Source organism: Neoarius graeffei, chromosome 12 (genome assembly GCF_027579695.1).
Source record: "Neoarius graeffei isolate fNeoGra1 chromosome 12, fNeoGra1.pri, whole genome shotgun sequence".
NCBI classification, from domain to species: Eukaryota; Metazoa; Chordata; class Actinopteri; order Siluriformes; family Ariidae; genus Neoarius; species Neoarius graeffei.
In genome coordinates this window covers 70,301,403-70,318,434 of record NC_083580.1, presented here as the reverse complement: position 1 = coordinate 70,318,434, position 17,032 = coordinate 70,301,403, and the positions used below count along the sequence as shown (strand labels likewise).

General features: G+C 41.6%; 1 protein-coding gene across 1 annotated transcript; it reads left to right on the top strand.

The window, feature by feature from the left end:
- The first annotated feature begins 3,968 nt into the window (after positions 1-3,968).
- Positions 3,969-16,957, top strand: banf1 (BAF nuclear assembly factor 1). Its single transcript, XM_060936337.1, has 3 exons — positions 3,969-4,057; positions 8,544-8,713; positions 16,350-16,957. Exons 2-3 carry the CDS (start codon positions 8,588-8,590, stop codon positions 16,494-16,496), a joined length of 273 nt encoding a protein of 90 aa, XP_060792320.1. The 5' UTR covers positions 3,969-4,057; positions 8,544-8,587; the 3' UTR covers positions 16,497-16,957.
- The last annotated feature ends 75 nt before the right edge of the window (positions 16,958-17,032 follow it).

Sequence of the window (17,032 nt, the reverse complement as noted above, 5' to 3'; positions counted from 1 at the left end):
ACAGTTAATGTTTTGGAATGGCCAAGTCAAAGTCCTGACCTTAATCCAATCGAAATGTTGTGGAAGGACCTGAAGCGAGCAGTTCATGTGAGGAAACCCACCAACATCCCAGAGTTGAAGCTGTTCTGTACAGAGGAATGGGCTAAAATTCCTCCAAGCTGGTGTGCAGGACTGATCAACAGTTACCGGAAACATTTAGTTGCAGTTATTGTTGCACAAGGGGGTCACACCAGATCCTGAAAGCAAAGGTTCACATACTTTTGCCACTCACAGATATGTAATATTGGATCATTTTCCTCAATAAATAAATGACCAAGTATAATATTTTTGTCTCATTTGTTTAACTGGGTTCTCTTTATCTACTTTTAGGACTTGTGTGAAAATCTGATGATGTTTTAGGTCATATTTATGCAGAAATAGAGAAAATTATAAAGGGTTCACAAACTTTCAAGCACCACTGAATCTTACCCGAGGGTAGAAAAAGTACTGAGATATTATACTTGTGAATATCTCATCTCATCTCATTATCTCTAGCTGCTTTATCCTGTTCTACAGGGTCGCAGGCAAGCTGGAGCCTATCCCAGCTGACTACGGGTGAAAGGCGGGGTACACCCTGGACAAGTCACCAGGTCATCACAGGGCTGACACATAGACACAGACAACCATTCACACTCACATTCACACCTACGGTCAATTTAGAGTCACCAGTTAACCTAACCTGCATGTCTTTGGACTGTGGGGGAAACCGGAGCACCTGGAGGAAACCCACGCGGACACGGGGAGAACATGCAAACTCCGCACAGAAAGGCCCTCGTCGGCCACGGGGTTCGAACCCGGACCTTCTTGCTGTGAGGCGACAGCGCTAACCACTACACCACTGTGCCGCCCACTTGTGAATATATTGGTCAAAAAAAAAAAAGTCAGAGTCCTTCCTGTTCCAGGACCTGGTCTTCACAGGCAGTCTCCCATCCAAGTCCTAACCAAGCCTTTAAGACACATCAGGCAGTACCGAGCTTCATTTCTCTAGCCCTTGGCCTCTCGTCTGTTACATAGCTAGGGTTAGAGTGGGGGGCCGGTCCTCTTGTAACTACAAGAGTTTGAATATATTGGTAATACACTTTCAGAAAAGAAAGTACATTATTGTACCTTTAGGGGTACAATGGCTTGTCACTGGTGCAGTACCCTCTAAGGTACTTATTTGTATGCTTTATATGCTGCTTGGGATCATATACATACCTTTTTGACCAAAGGTAGACGTTGAGGTCCAATAAAGAGCTCGAGGGGGTACGTTAGTGAGATTGTACCTTACAGGACAGAAATGGAGTCCTCCTGGTGCCCTATTTCTGACAGTGTAGGTTAAAATCTTACTCAATTAAAATGGAAAGTATTCAGCCAAAAATGTACTCAAGTGAAAGTAAAAAAGTCACTCCTTTTAAATGTACCCAAGTATTAAAAAGTAAGAAGTACATTTTTTAACTAATGAAATTAAGTTAGTCATGTTTTCATGTGGTGGCACGGTGGCACATTAAGTAAACAAAACATACTGTAGTTTTTATTTTAAATTTGTGTTACATAGACTTATATTTAGTACAAACTATCTTATGTAAATATGGGCGGCATGGTGGCATAGTGGTTAGCACTGTTGCCTCACAGCAAGAAGGTTCTGGGTTCGAGCCCAGTGGACGGCAAGGGCCTTTCTGTGTGGAGTTTGCATGTTCTCCCCGTGTCCGCGTGGGTTTCCTCCGGGTGCTCCGGTTTTCCCCACAGTCCAAAGACATGCTGGTTAGGTAAACTGGTGGCTCTAAATTGACCGTAGGTGTGAGTGTGAATGGTTATTTGTCTCTGTGTGAGCCCTGTGATAACCTGGCGACTTGTCCAGAGTGTACCCTGCCTCTCACCCATAGTCAGCTGGGATAGGCTCCAGCTTGCCCGCGACCTTGTAGCACAGGATAAGCGGCTACAGATAATGGATGGATGGATGGATGGATGGATGGATGGATGGATGGATGGATGGAACTTTGCAGTAACAGTTTGGGAAGAATCACATCTGGATGTGAGGGTCAGGTGACCACATACTGAATACTCAACAAATAAAGTGCTCTCAGAAGGGAAGTAATTAGCATAGCCTTCTACTCCATCTAAAGCATGTTGAGAAAGCTAAGAGCTGATGGAAAATTGTACTGAACTGCCTGTTATTGAACTAAGATGACAGTGGACATGAGGAAGGAGAGGAGACCTCATCGGCCACTGTTCATCTGGGAGCTTGAGGTGGAGAGGGTGAGCAGCTTCAAATACCTGGGTGTTCACATCAGTGAGGACCTCACATAGATACCTTCCTAACCAGCTGTGTGGTGTTACACAGCTGGTTAGGAAGGCTCAACAGCAACTGTACTTTCTGAGGAGGCTAAGGAAATTTGGTATGTCGCCCAAGATCCTCAGCAACTTCTACAGCTGCGTGCTTGAGAGCATCCTGACCAACTGCATCACTGTGTGGTACGGCAGCACTACAGTTATGGACCGCAAACGCCTGCAGAGGGTGGTGAAGACTCCTGAGAGTATCACCAAAACTCCACTGTCCTCTCTGCAGAGCATCTACCACCACAGAGTCTACGGGAGAGCTGCCTCCATCCTCAAAGACCCCACCCACCCCAGTATGGATTGTTCACACTTCTTCCCTCAGGCCGGAGGAACAGAAGTAGACTAAAGAACTCTTTCTTTCCCACCGCCATCAGACTCCTGAACAACTGACAGGAGTCTATAACCATGGACTACCTCCCTGTAAACTGTCCTTGACTGTTTACATTTGTTTGCACATATTTGCACATTAAAGAAAGAAAGAAAGAAAGAAAGAAAGAAAGAAAGAAAGAAAGAAAGAAAGCACAACTTTATTCATCACACACTTGTGAAATTCCTCTCTGCATTTAACCCATCTGAAACAGTGAACACACATGTGAGCAATAAGCATACATACATACATACATACATACATACATACATACATACATACATACATACCCAGAGCAGTGGGCAGCCATGCTAACAGCTCCCGGGGAGCAGTTGGAAGTTAGGTGCCTTGCTCAAGGGCACCTCAGCCCAAGGCTGTCCCATATTAACCTAACCGCATGTCTTTGAACTGTGGGGGAAACTGGAGCACCCGGAGGAAACCCATGCAGACACGGGGAGAACATGCAAACTCCACACAGAAAGGCCCCCGCTGACCGCTGGGCTCGAACCCAGAACCTTCTTGCTGTGAGGCGACCATGCCACCCATTACTACCCTTTTCTTGCTGCTACGTCCAATCATTGCCTTGTTTTTGTCTTATACTGCCTATTTTGCACTACATTTACCTTTATTTTGTACTATACTGGGTCCCCCCCCTTTTTTGCTTTTACTTTGTATTATTTCTTCCGCCTATTTATTTATTTGTATTTGTAATTGGCATTCATGGTGGACAGCAAACTAAGAATTTCATTGTGCAAGAGGACATGTCCTGGGCGGCACAGTGGTGTAGTGGTTAGCGCTGTCGCCTCACAGCAAGAAGGTCCGGGTTCGAGCCCCGTGGCCGGCGAGGGCCTTTCTGTGCAGAGTTTGCATGTTCTCCCCGTGTCCATGTGGGTTTCCTCCGGGTGCTCCGGTTTCCCCCACAGTCCAAAGACATGTAGGTTAGGTTAACTGGCAACTCTAAATTAACCGTAGGTGTGAATGTGAGTGTGATTGTGTCTATGTGTCAGCCCTGCGATGACCTGGCGACTTGTCCAGGGTGTACCCTGCCTTTCGCCCGTAGTCAGCTGGGATAGGCTCCAGCTTGCCTGCGACCCTGTAGAACAGGATAAAGCGGCTAGAGATAATGAGATGAAGAGGACATGTCCTTACTGTGTACTTGAACGAAAATGAAAAACAAACACTGCAATTCTACCTCCGGCCACCAGAGGGCAGAGCATCTAATCAGAAAAGTCAGGAAAGGAAGCGGAAGTATGTTTATTAAAGGCGGGAGCAGGAAGTTGAGTCTTAAACGCTAGCTAGCAGCAGTGACACTGGATTTCTGAGAGTGCTGAGGTAATTAGTATTTCCCCCCCCTTTATTTTACACAAAGAATGAAGAAAATACTGTATATATTTTTTTGAAATGTGTTTTATATGGTTGAAGCGGAGTTAATAATTAGTTTTTATGCTAATGAAGCTAAGCTAGGGTTAATAAACTACTGTTAGTGCGCGAGCTTTGAAGTAATCTCATCGAAACTGACTGCTGTATAAAATATTAATTTATTCACGTCACTTCATTTTAATGACGTGTATTCTGCATGTTAAACATTAAATATTTTTGTATATTTCAGCTTTTAGCATTTTAAGACGTTTGCTAGGTCAATTTTGGTTATTAGCTTTCACTTTCATTCATCCCTTCTGACACAACAAGTACAAAATGCATCAAATGTAAGACAGAAGTGTTTCCGGTTATGATGTAAACATTAATTTGCTTTTTCACGACAAATGAAATCAAGTATCTATTGCTATATCGCTTATTTAAAGCAAATATAGTTTGTTTCGTTATCAGATTGAGATTACGTCATAAAAAATCGTAAGTGCTAATATCTTTTTTTAGTATTTGAGCAGTGACACTATATTTTCAGCTTTAATTCAAGGGATTGAACAAAAATACTTCATTACCCGTTTAGAAATTACAGCCATTTTTTAAATTACACAGTAATATAGCGTTCGGCTCTTTGAGTCGACTCTTTGAATCGGCTCTTTTGGCTGAACTTTGAGAGCCGATTCACATATGAATAATTCTTGTTTGTTTTTCTTTTCTTTCTTTGTAGGTGTAAGTCATGCAATTACTCAATGGAACAAAGTCACTTGAAATCTGAAAAATTACCCCTCAGTCATTGATGTCATTATTATCTTGATTATTAATGAAGTTTATTGATTCATCTCTAAATGAATCAATTAAAGCAGGTTAGGTCAGTCCTGTTTAATTTTACGAAGGCCATTATGTTCATGAAGTGTCAAGTATGACATAAAGTCCTCATTTAATGGGGTGTGTTTAGATGTTTTAAAGGCGCTGTATGTGATAGGGTTTGTTTTGTTTTCTGTTGAATATAGAACTATAATTCTTAAAGCGCAATGCACATCTAATCCTGTGTTGATTAAAGGGGCGCTATGTAGGATTCAGGGCGCTCTGTTAGCAGAATCTAGTACAGGTAGTCGTCGACTTATGACTGCGTTTGGTTACGACTGACCGGTCGTAAACCGATCTCGTCGTAAGTCGGCCTATGTTAAATGAACGTAAGTATATTGTGATGTGTAATGATTATTGTAATCATCTTAAAGTCTTATTTTATCAACATTTTTCTTATTTCATTACCTTGGCTCATTATTTGGTTTAAGTCAAACACTGCGTACCGTACAATTCGTTTAATATGTGCAAAACAAAATACAAAATGCAGGTGTGGAAAATAGAAAACATTTTAGTTTGAAACATACCAAAATACAAATGTAAAACATAGCAAAATACAAAATTTAGTGACTGCTGGCATCACTAGTGCTTGGCTGTGGGTCTGCAACAGCCCGAGCTGTTGCAGCGCTCGGGCTGGCGGGAGCATTTGCTCGTTTCATAAACCAGGAGCTGGGATGGAAACTGTATGACGGAGTGCACAAGAGAGAGACTGCGCATGTGCCTGGAGCTGGGGCGGAAACTGTTGTACGCTCAGCTGGGAGACACTTGCTAGTTATAACCAGGCAGTCGTAAAGTCGATTGGTCGTAAGTTGACGACTGCCTGTATTCGTAAGTATGTGCATAGTGTATCATCTTTTGGCTGCTCCCGATTAGGGGTCGCCACAGTGGATCTTTCGTCTCCATTGCTCCCTGTCTTCAGCATCCTTCCACTTTCATGTCCTTTCTCACAACATCCATGTATCTCCTCTTTGGCCTTCCTCATTTTCATTTGCCTGGCAGCTTCATCTTCAACATTCTCCTTCTCACATTCTCTCCCTCTTCTTTCTTCCTTTTCATCTTCCTTCTAGTTTCACGGTGCCACTTATAAAAAATGTAAAACATGCTCTCTAGACTAGAGATTGGTCTGTTGTGGGCTACTATAGAAACATGGTGACTCCGTGGAAGAGAACCCACTCCCTATGTCAACATAGTGTATAGTTACCTGTAATTATGAATCGTTGTGTTTTTGTAATTTTTAGAATGAGCCCTTCTTGTCGACATAGGGAGTGGGTTCTCTTCCACAGAGCCACCATATTTCTATAGTAGCCCAGAGCAGACCAATCTCTAGTCTAGAGGGCATGTTTTGCATTTTTTTACAAGTGGTAGTGTGAAACTGGAAGGAAGATGAAAAGGAAGAAAGAAGAGGGATTAGTGTTTATTGATGCTGGCTAACAAGTTTGAGAACCCAAATTTTGAAATATGCAGGATCGTACTTGTTTAGTACGAGAAGAAGCAAGGGCGTATGAATCATTGTCAAAGCGAAAGAATGAAGCAAAACGAGATCTGGAGAGGCGGTGGCTTAAAACAAGATAAACAGCGATTTCCATCTGGAAAAGGCTGATGATGCAGGGCGAATGTTTTCAAAGTGACGCCAAAGTTGCGGTTTTTCTGCTGGATAGTTTCCTCACCTTGCCCTGAGTGTTCCACCGCCTCTGCCTGTCCTTTCTCTCCCTCGAACCTGCGTATTATTACCGGGTGATGGATCTGGTATTTGACACTTCCAACTGAGAACTACCACAATGTGGAAGACATAGCAATAATATTCGCTCTTAGGTGGACATTATGCCCTAATAGTATTACAGACTAAATAACAATACAATTTCTGAATGTATATCTGAAGTAGTGTCACAAATTGACAGGCTATTCAATGCAGTTGTAGATGCTGACTTCATTTTAGAAGTACTCTATGGGCACCTAACGGAGACATTACATTCAAATACAGGTAGTCGTTGACTTACGACCTATGCGACTTACGACCGATCGACTTTACGACCGTCTGGTTAAGTTTCCGCCCCAGCTCCCGGCAGCGCCTCTTGCCGCGTACAACAGTTTCCGCCCCAGCTCCAGGCACATGCGCAGTCTCTCTCTCGCGCACTCCGTCATACAGTTTCCGCCCCAGCTCCTGGTTTATGAAACGAGCAAATGCTCCCGCCAGCCCGAGCGCTGCAACAGCTGATGATGACATAGACGACCTACAACCAAGCACCAGTGCAGCGATCACTACATTTTGTATTTTGCTATGTTTTACATTTGTATTTTGGTATGTTTCAAACTAAAACGTTTTCTATTTTTCACACTTGTATTTAGTATTTTTTGTTTTGCACATATTAAACGAATTGTACTGTACGCAGTGTTTGACTTAAACCAAATAATGAGCCAAGGTAATGAAATAAGAAAATGTTGATAAAATAAGACTTTAAGATGATTACAATATCATTACACATCACAATATACTTGCGTTCATTTAACACAGGCCAACTTACGACCAGATCGGTTTACGACCGGTCAGTCGTAACCAAACGCAGTAACACTACGTTCACACTGCAAGGCTTAATGCTCAGTTCCGATTTTTTTGTGAAATCCGATTTTTTTTGTGAGGTCGTTCACATTTAACAAATATACGCGACTTGTATGTGATCCTCAGTATGAACGAAAAGCGACCGAAAAGTGTTCCGCATGCGCGTTGCAGGATACGACGACGTCACATGCAGTGAGCATGGCCGGTGTTTACGGAACTAACCTAAAGTTTCCTGTGTATGACAGTAGCCAGCATGGAGTACCTGGCGACGATGCAGTTGTTGTTGCAACGGAGCCAGAACATGCACAATAGCCTGATGTTAAGGAGGAGGTTGAGAAGGACGAGGGCAAGGGTTTTGTTGTAACTTTTTTTTGAGAGACCCGCCACCTACTTCAGCGCAGAATAGTGACGTTTGTGGCTTGTTGATGACGTGTAAGTCGGATGAATGCGACCTGGCGGTTCAGACTGAAGTCGCATATGAAAAGATCGGATAGGAATCGGAATTAGGACCACATATCCAAACGGCCTGGGTCGGCTTTGAAAAAATCGGATCCGTGTCGTTCATATCGTCAATAAAAGATCGGATACAGGTCACATATGGGCGAAAAAATCGGATTTGAGTCACTTCAGCCTGCAGTGTGAACGTAGTGATAGTCGACGACTACCTGTACACACTTGGAAAGGGAGGGGTTTGGTCGGGGACAGTCTACACTCTCACCACTAGATGCCACTAGAGCCTACATGGTGTGTACCTTTTTAAATCAAGCCTGAGGAACGTCTACAGACACCTTACAGGACTGATTTGACTCAAAGGGCAAATTTGGTCACATTTGCATTCTAGTCAAGATTACAGCTTACAATGTACTTCTGTTCTGGCTTTGTGAGTCAGTTGACTTGGGAGACCATATAAACCAGGTGTGTGAAGGCAACCTGATTTATTTATCACTTTTGTTAATGTCACTAACTGTGAAGAAGGAATAGATGAGCTGTGCAGTTCAGTTTTGTTCTATTTTTCTCCTTCTGTCTTTTCAGTGCGATACCTTGAGGAAGGGAAAGACACCACACCTACGCCAGCAATGTCATCAACATCACAGAAACACAAGGAGTTTGTGGCCGAGCCCATGGGTGAGAAGCCAGTGATGGCACTGGCTGGAATTGGAGAAAGGCTCGGAGAAAGACTGTCGGAAAAAGGCTTTGATAAAGTGAGTGATCTTGCTGTTTAATTGGTTAGAAAATGTGTTGGGTCTCGTTTTATATTAAGTGTCTGTAATAACTGTTATGCATAGACTATGAAACTACAGTGGTGCTTGAAAGTTTGTGAACCCTTTAGAATTTTCTATTTTTGCATAAATATGCCCTAAAACATCAGATTTTCACACAAGTCCTAAAAGTAGATAAAGAGAACCCGGTTAAACAAATGAGACAAAAATATTATACTTGGTCATTTATTTATTGAGGAAAATGATCCAATATTACATATCTGTGAGTGGCAAAAGTATGTGAACCTCTAGGATTAGCAGTTAATTTGAAGGTGAAATTAGAGTCAGGTGTTTTCAATCAATGGGACGACAATCAGGTGTGAGTGGGCACACTGTTTTATTTAAAGAACAGGGATCTATCAAAGTCTGATCTTCACAACACATGCTTGTGGAAGTGCATCATGGCACGAACAAAGATTTCTGAGGACCTCAGAAAAAATGTTGTTGATGCTCATGAGGCTGGAAAAGGTTACAAAACCATCTCTAAAGAGTTTGGACTCCACCAATGCACAGTCAGACAGATTGTGTACAAACGGAGGAAATTCAGGACCATTGTTACCCTTTCCAGGAGTGGTCGACCAACAAAGATCACTCCAAGAGCAAGGCGTGTAATAGTCGGCAAGGTCACAAAGGACCCCAGGGTAACTTCTAAGCAACTGAAGGCCTCTCTCACATTGGCTAATGTTCATGAGTCCACCATCAGGAGAACACTGAACAACAATGGTGTGCATGGCAGGGTTGCAAGGAGAAAGCTACTGCTCTCCAAAAAGAACATTGCTGCTCATCTGCACTTTGCTAAAGATCACGTGGACAAGCCAGAAGGCTATTGGAAAAATGTTGTGTATGGATGAGACCAAAATAGAACTTTTTGCTTTAAATGAGAAGCGTTATGTTTGGAGAAAGGAAAACACTGCATTCCAGCATAAGAACCTTATCCCATCTGTGAAACATGGTGGTGGTAGTATCATGGTTTGGGCCTGTTTTGCTGCATCTGGGCCAGGACGGCTTGCCGTCATTGATGGAACAATGAATTCTGAATTATACCAGCGAATTCTAAAGGAAAATGTCAGGACATCTGTCCATGAACTGAATCTCAAGAGAAGGTGGGTCATGCAGCAAGACAACGACCCTAAGCACACAAGTCGTTCTACCAAAGAATGGTTAAAGAAGAATAAAGTTAATGTTTTGGAATGGCCAAGTCAAAGTCCTGACCTTAATCCAATCAAAATGTTGTGGAAGGACCTGAAGCGAGCAGTTCATGTGAGGAAACCCACCATCATCCCAGAGTTGAAGCCGTTCTGTACGGAGGAATGGGCTAAAATTCCTCCAAGCCGGTGTGCAGGACTGATCAACAGTTACTGGAAATGTTTATTTGCAGTTATTGCTGCACAAGGGGGTCACACCAGAAACTGAAAGTGAAGGTTCATATACTTTTGCCACTCACAGATATGTAATATTGGATCATTTTCCTCGATAAATAAATGACCAAGTATAAAAATTCTAAAAGGTTCATAAACTTTCAAGCACCACTGCATGTGTATAACAGAAGTACATTTGTAAATATTTAAGAATCAGCATCAGGAGGCACGTGAGTCTTTCTGGACATTTTATGGAATTACAGTCACACTGATCTGTAATTAGACTGTATTTGCATATTCTCACCACAGGACCTTTCTTTATAACTTGGTATCAAAAAATAACTTTAAATATGTGGACAGTTTGTGTGTGTGGTTAGTATGTATAGGCAAAATCAGAAAGGAGATCTTATGCCATCTTAGGAAAATAATCAACAACGTGGTGCAGTGCTTCCTTACACGAAGCAGAAGTTACCATACTGATGTTGATTACTTTTCTATAACAGCACATCTTGTGTTTTTAATTTTGTTATGCAACTTTTTGACTGATTTTACTTTTTATCCTTTTGTGGTTACATTTATTTTTGGGGAAACCGCCACTTCACCCACCATATTTTTTTCAAAATAGTATTTTGGCACAGAATCCTTTATACCACACATCATAATAAAATAAGTGTTTTAAATCTTTAAACGAATAAAAAAAAAATATCGCGAGAGTTCGAGTTATGATCTACGGAAGCGATATTTCATGATATTTTCATGTAATAACGTGAAAACACCTTATCAAGAAATAACGTGAAAATAGCGTCCTAGGCTACTTCCATTAAAAGCAGACGGCCTAGCCTAGCCTACTGTAGAACTTGGGTCGAGCAAAAACATGGCTGAATCCTGAATGACTCCTATTTGTATAAATAGGGGACTACATAGGCGGCAAAATGTAGTGTTTTTCCCTGCCATGGAAGTGCACTTGTATACTGAAAAGGAAGCAATTTGCATTACAGCCTTGAATGAGGATTCAAAATGGCGGCTCGGCTCAGTTTATGCAGGAGGGCTGATAGAAGTGGCGAAACATTTTACTTTTTATCGTTTCTTTCACAACTTGAATGCGTTGAAACAAAAAATTATGACAAACTAACGCCGCTTACACTAAAATATCGAGGGAAATTTGTAATAACTTTACGGTCGGCAATTTCGACACGGAAATTCTCGATCGGTCGGGTTACCGGAAACACACCATTTTTTTTATTTGGCCTAATCATCTTCTGCCCCAGACAGTCTTTGGCTTTCTTCCGCTTCGTGCCACGGGATGACATCTTTAAATGCCCAAGTGTCAACAAAAACAACTCGCGAACTACTACTGTCAAAAGCTCCCGCGCCGGTGGGTGAAAGGTCATTCAGTCTCGAGAAATCTCGCTCTACAAGTCAGCTGACCTTGTATATAACCCATGTCAAATCTCGCGAGAGCAGCCGCGACAAGTAAACAACTAAACAACATGGCGCCTCAGTCTGGAAAACGCCAATTCGGATTGTTTTTGCACCGTCTGGCGGTGTATCTACTATGATTGGAATATTTTTAGAGCAGTTATAACGTATTTGATGATCAGACACATTGTCACGTAGTGTTGCTGGGATGTTTTCACGGAGTCGGTAAGGGGGCGCACGCCGAGAGTAAGAGGGCGCAGCGCCCCTGTTCCCCCGTTTAGACGAAAGCCTGCTAACTGGATAACTAAAACTAGATTAAAATAAGAGCTCAACTGAGATACTAACTAAACTACTGGAACTAACTAAGTTTAAGTTAATTGAAGATTAAGAATTCATAATGGTTTCTTTACTTTAAAGAGTAACTGAGTAAAACTCAGATTCATCTTTGAATTCACTTTGCATTTATGCAAATGTTTTTCTGTGTTGTATGTTATGTCTACGTACATGTCTTTAAAGGTACCACTTTGTAATTAATACTTTTCTACTGCTTCTATTTCTTTTTGATAAAGCCGGCACAATTTAAACTAGACTTTTGGTCTGTGGTGTTTCTCTTGTCAATTATTCTTTTAACAAATTAACTGCTCTTCCTACGAACCTAGTTCTGGTCCAACAACTCGCTTTAATATTTGTAGTAAGTGCTACACTATCAAAACAAACAAAACTTCCGGCTTGATTACGTCAGCATTCGAAAGAGGGCGCGCGCGTCTTTTGACAATCCCTGTATCCGAAATTGCTCGCTACTCACTATATAGGGCACTGTATAGTGGAGACGCCATTTTGTAGTGCTGTCCGTGCTGAAAGAAATCAAATTAAAAGTCTCAAATTTGATTTAATAAAAGACGGCAGCAAAGAAGAAAGTATTCAGCCTTGATTTAAAAAGAACTGAAAGCTGCAGGTACTTCCATATCTTGGCAGGCTGAGTGGTATGCTGGGGCACCTCTTGCCAGCAGACCAGGATATCCAGAGGGAACTTGTGCGGTTCAGTGTTGACCTGACCATCCCCAGCTTCAAGGAGGGAAAGAGCATCATGGAGTGGTGGGGTCATGTCTTTGACAAACCAGACAAGTGCCCTTCCCTGGGTGCACTGGTTAAGTGTTGCCTCTCCATCTTTCATGGACCTCGAGTCGAGTCCTCATTTAGTCTGATGAATGATGTAATTGATCAAAGGAGTGGCAACATGAATGTGGAAACATTTAATGCAATACAGATGGTCAAGTACACGCCGATGTCCAGGGGGAAGACAGCTATGCAGCTCTTTAGAAGGGAGGACGTGAAGTTTGGGGAAGTGGACAGAACATTGTGCAAGAACATTTAACTCTGCAGCAGCCACATACAAACACCAGCAGAGGGTGAACAAGGAGGAAAAGCAGCAGAGCAAGTATGGCTCTCAAGCAACTTGCAGTGCTCAGCAGGCCAAGAAACCGACTGCTGAAGGAGAGAAGCAGGCAAGGCTGAAACATGTGGCAACTCGGCGAAAGCGGGCCATGGAGACACTGGTGGTCCAGGCAAATAAAAGGAAAAAATGATCACTATTCCTTGTGTGTTCTCCACTTTCTTCGTTCTATTATTCACATTTTTTTCCAGGGCATAATTTCACTATAACTACATGTATTTGAATTTGTACTGTATGTCCTTGTGCAAATGTCAATACAGTATACTTAGTAAGGAGGCTATAATATTTATTCTGGGGGAGGACCCCCTAAACAAAATAAAACAACACCAGAGGCCACGTCACCACTCGCGCACCCTTCTCGCCTTTTTCATCCCTGACCTGTTTTCATGCCTGATTAAATAGACGTTCCCAAACCGGTTAGAACAAAAAAAAAATTCGTTCCCGGAACGGTTAATTACGTTCCCTGTCAGCTGTTTAGCAAATGGCTATAAAATTATGTCTCTGTCTCATCCAGCTTAAGCCAAATGTAGGCTAATTCTATTACAACCTTCATTAAATAAGACAAGAAATAATTCAAAAACAATTATTTCAAATGTTGGCGATTTGGATTCTCAGTATGTCTTCCCATCTACACAAACAGAAAAAGTGCCAAAAATGAAAGATAATTCGTTTAGTGTGTTACCAAAGGCTAGTCAGGCCCTATGCATTGATAGGCTAACAGAGGTTAACGTCATTTAATGTTCGCGAGCCTCTCATTAACGTGGACAAATATATTGATTATCGTGTTTGAAATTGACGTTTTTGAATAACGATAGACTGCAATATTTACCTCTTATTTAAGATGTGGAGACGTGATAGTAGTCCACCCTCCCGCTCTCTCCATTCAGTCAGCGAACGTCACACAGGAAGTGAACCCCAGCGGGTCATAGAAACTTGCGCAGGAGAAGAATGACTTTTATTTGTAGGCTACGGAAACTTTGAGGAACGATATAAAAACCGGTATTAACCGGTTACCATTATTTTTAATAAGCGTTTCTGTTCCGGAACTTAAAAAATAAAGTTTCTGGTTTCGTTTCTGTTCCATGTGAAAGAGAAAAAGTTCCCGGTTTTCGTTCCTTGAACCGGTTCAAAGCCCTGGGAGTGACGAAGTTGGACAGTATTAGAAACAAGAATAGAGTGACGGCACCTGTAGGACAGCTTGGAGACAAAGTGAGAGAGGCGAGATTGAGATGGTTTGGACACATACAGAGGAGAGATCCAGGGTATACTGGGAAAAGAATGCTGGAGCTGCCAGGTAATAGGAAAAGAGGAAGAGCAAAGATGAGGTTTATGGATGTGGTGAAGGAGGACACGAGGACAGTTGGTGTGACAGGAGGAGACGGAGGGACGACATCCGCTGTAGTGACCTCTAATGGGAACAGCTGACACTGGAGACTGTGTCCATAAATGTTACATAAACATCTCACAAAGTTTCACCATATCAGATATTATATGGTTTTGTGTGAGAGAGAAATAGCAACACATCTTGGATGATGGAGAGCGTCTGCCTTTGAAGTCCCTGTAAATGAACGGTTACTATAGAAACGATAACATGTATATGAACAAGTGCATAAATATAAACCGGTCATTTATGTCGTAGCTGGAACTTCTGTCAGAGCTGCTGTTGTAGAAAATTAACCAACACCTTCTGTCCAATCAGATTAGAGAATTCAACATCTTCATGGTACAATGCAAATGTAATGGTACACCAGAAAGAGACCTAATGTCCTGTTACAAGGGCAAACCAAACCTAAAGCTGATGTGTGTATTCAGGGGTAGAAATAAGTCACTTTTTGTCACTGGCCAGAAGGGATAGTCAAGTTAGAAATCTATTGGCCCTTCCCAACTCCAGGTAGCCTCCAATCGGTCTAGTGTCAGATCACGGACGGATCAAAGAGGGGTCAGAGTGAGGACTGTAAATCTAGCAATGTTAGTGATCACTTTTATTTTAGCATTTGGCAAACTGAAATTAACTCTAAATGTGGAAACATTAAGTTGTGGTGATAATTTTAGTGTAATACACTACCGTTCAAAAGTTTGGGGTCCCTTTGAAATGTCCTTATTTTTGAAAGAAAAGCACTGTTCTTTTCAATGAAGATCACTTTAAACTAATCAGAAATCCACTCTATACATCGCTAATGTGGTAAATGACTATTCTAGCTGCAAATGTCTGGTTTTTGGTGCAATATCTCCATAGGTGTATAGAGGCCCATTTCCAGCAACTCTCACTCCAGTGTTGTAATGGTACAATGTGTTTGCTCATTGCCTCAGAAGGCTAATGGATGATTAGAAAACCCTTGTACAATCATGTTAGCACAGCTGAAAACAGTTTGGCTCTTTAGAGAAGCTATAAAACTGACCTTCCTTTGAGCAGATTGAGTTTCTGGAGCATCACATTTGTGGGGTTGATTAAATGCTCAAAATGGCCAGAAAAATGTCTTGACTATATTTTCTATTCATTTTACAACTTATGGTGGTAAATAAAAGTGTGACTTTTCATGGAAAACACAAAATTGTCTGGGTGACCCCAAACTTTTGAACGATAGCGTAAATAAGAGAATTTCACAATTCGCTCTCATTCTGTGATTTTCTAGTATTAGGCAAGTTTTCCAAAAGTGCTCAGATGCAAGGACACTAGAATTAGTAGATTTACAGTGTTTAAATTGTGTACGGTTTTTTTAAAATGGCATAGCCGAGTAGACTATAATTTATAACAGCATGTTTTAACCATATGTAGACTGTATGCGATTGTGATAACATATGAGATCATAGATAATATACTCTGCCTGTCTTCTGTCCAGAAACTTCCTCTTGCACTATGTCTACCTTCTCGCTTGGTAGTTGGCAAGGGATATCTTTTTTTTTTTTTTTTTTAAATAAATAAATGGTTGCTGATAGCTTCAGAGTGAAACACGAGAGTTGCCACTTGTAATATGCCAACCAACCAATCACAGGCGAGAAGACACGAAATGAAATGCACTAAGCATGGTGGTAAATACGTGCAACTTGATTGGCTCCCTGATGGTCTCATGCATAAATGGAGTTTATGTACACAAGGAAATGTCATCTATACCTATACACACACGAAAAATGAATATCAATGAGCTTCGTGTGTGTGTGTATACTGTATATAATTTTTAAAAATAAAAAAAAAACTGGCCAGACAGGGTGGCAACTTAAAATCTTCGGCTGGCTCTTTCAAAAACTGCTGGCCAGCGACTATTTTGACCCCTGGTGTATTTACACCAGCTGTAACTGATTAGAGATGAGCTAATGACTCTTTATTGCTTTCACTTTGTTCTCCTCAAAGGCGTACGTTGTTCTCGGCCAGTTCCTGGTGCTGAAGAAGGATGAAGAGCTGTTTCGGGAGTGGTTAAAGGATACCTGTGGGGCGAATGTGAAACAGCAAGGTGACTGTTATGGCTGCCTTCGAGAATGGTGTGACTCCTTCCTGTAATTAGGTTTCTTTTTTTTTTTTTAAACCCTTTCCAGAAGAGACATCAGTAGTCATCAGCACAGCTTTAGCACTACAGTGTGAGTAGGATGTTCAGACACCGACATCAGGATTATACCACCTTGTGTGTTTTTATGTTTGGGAATTAGAGTATTTTGGCAACTGTTTTTTGTTTTACGCTCCTTAATCTACATCATACTGTTCACACCATGCATGTAACTGTTTTGATTCGGTCCTCCTGGTGTTGATCATATCGCGCGAGTTAAAGCTGCTCCTCCCTGATGGTTTTCTTTATGGAACGGACAAAACCGTTTTATGACCTCATGCTGACGCGAAGTTGAAGTTTAATTTTCATGTCTACACGTGTTTTAACTGAAAATTGCTACATTTATATCAAACTATTCACATGAAACTTGTTTTAATCCGATGTTCAAAATAAATGTGGTTCAGCTGAACGGCTGTTATTCATGTCCCAGTGCTCTTTTCATTCAATCAGAAATGCCTTAATGAAGACGTGGGGGTTTTTGTTTGTTTTTTTG

Excerpts from the sequence above, each read along its gene's own strand:
- banf1 (XM_060936337.1), top strand. The coding sequence starts at position 8,588 with ATGTCATCAACATCACAGAAACACAAGGAGTTTGTGGCCGAGCCCATG. Across the intron at positions 8,714-16,349 it reads CGGAAAAAGGCTTTGATAAA|GCGTACGTTGTTCTCGGCCA; the intron begins GTGAGTGATCTT and ends TTCTCCTCAAAG.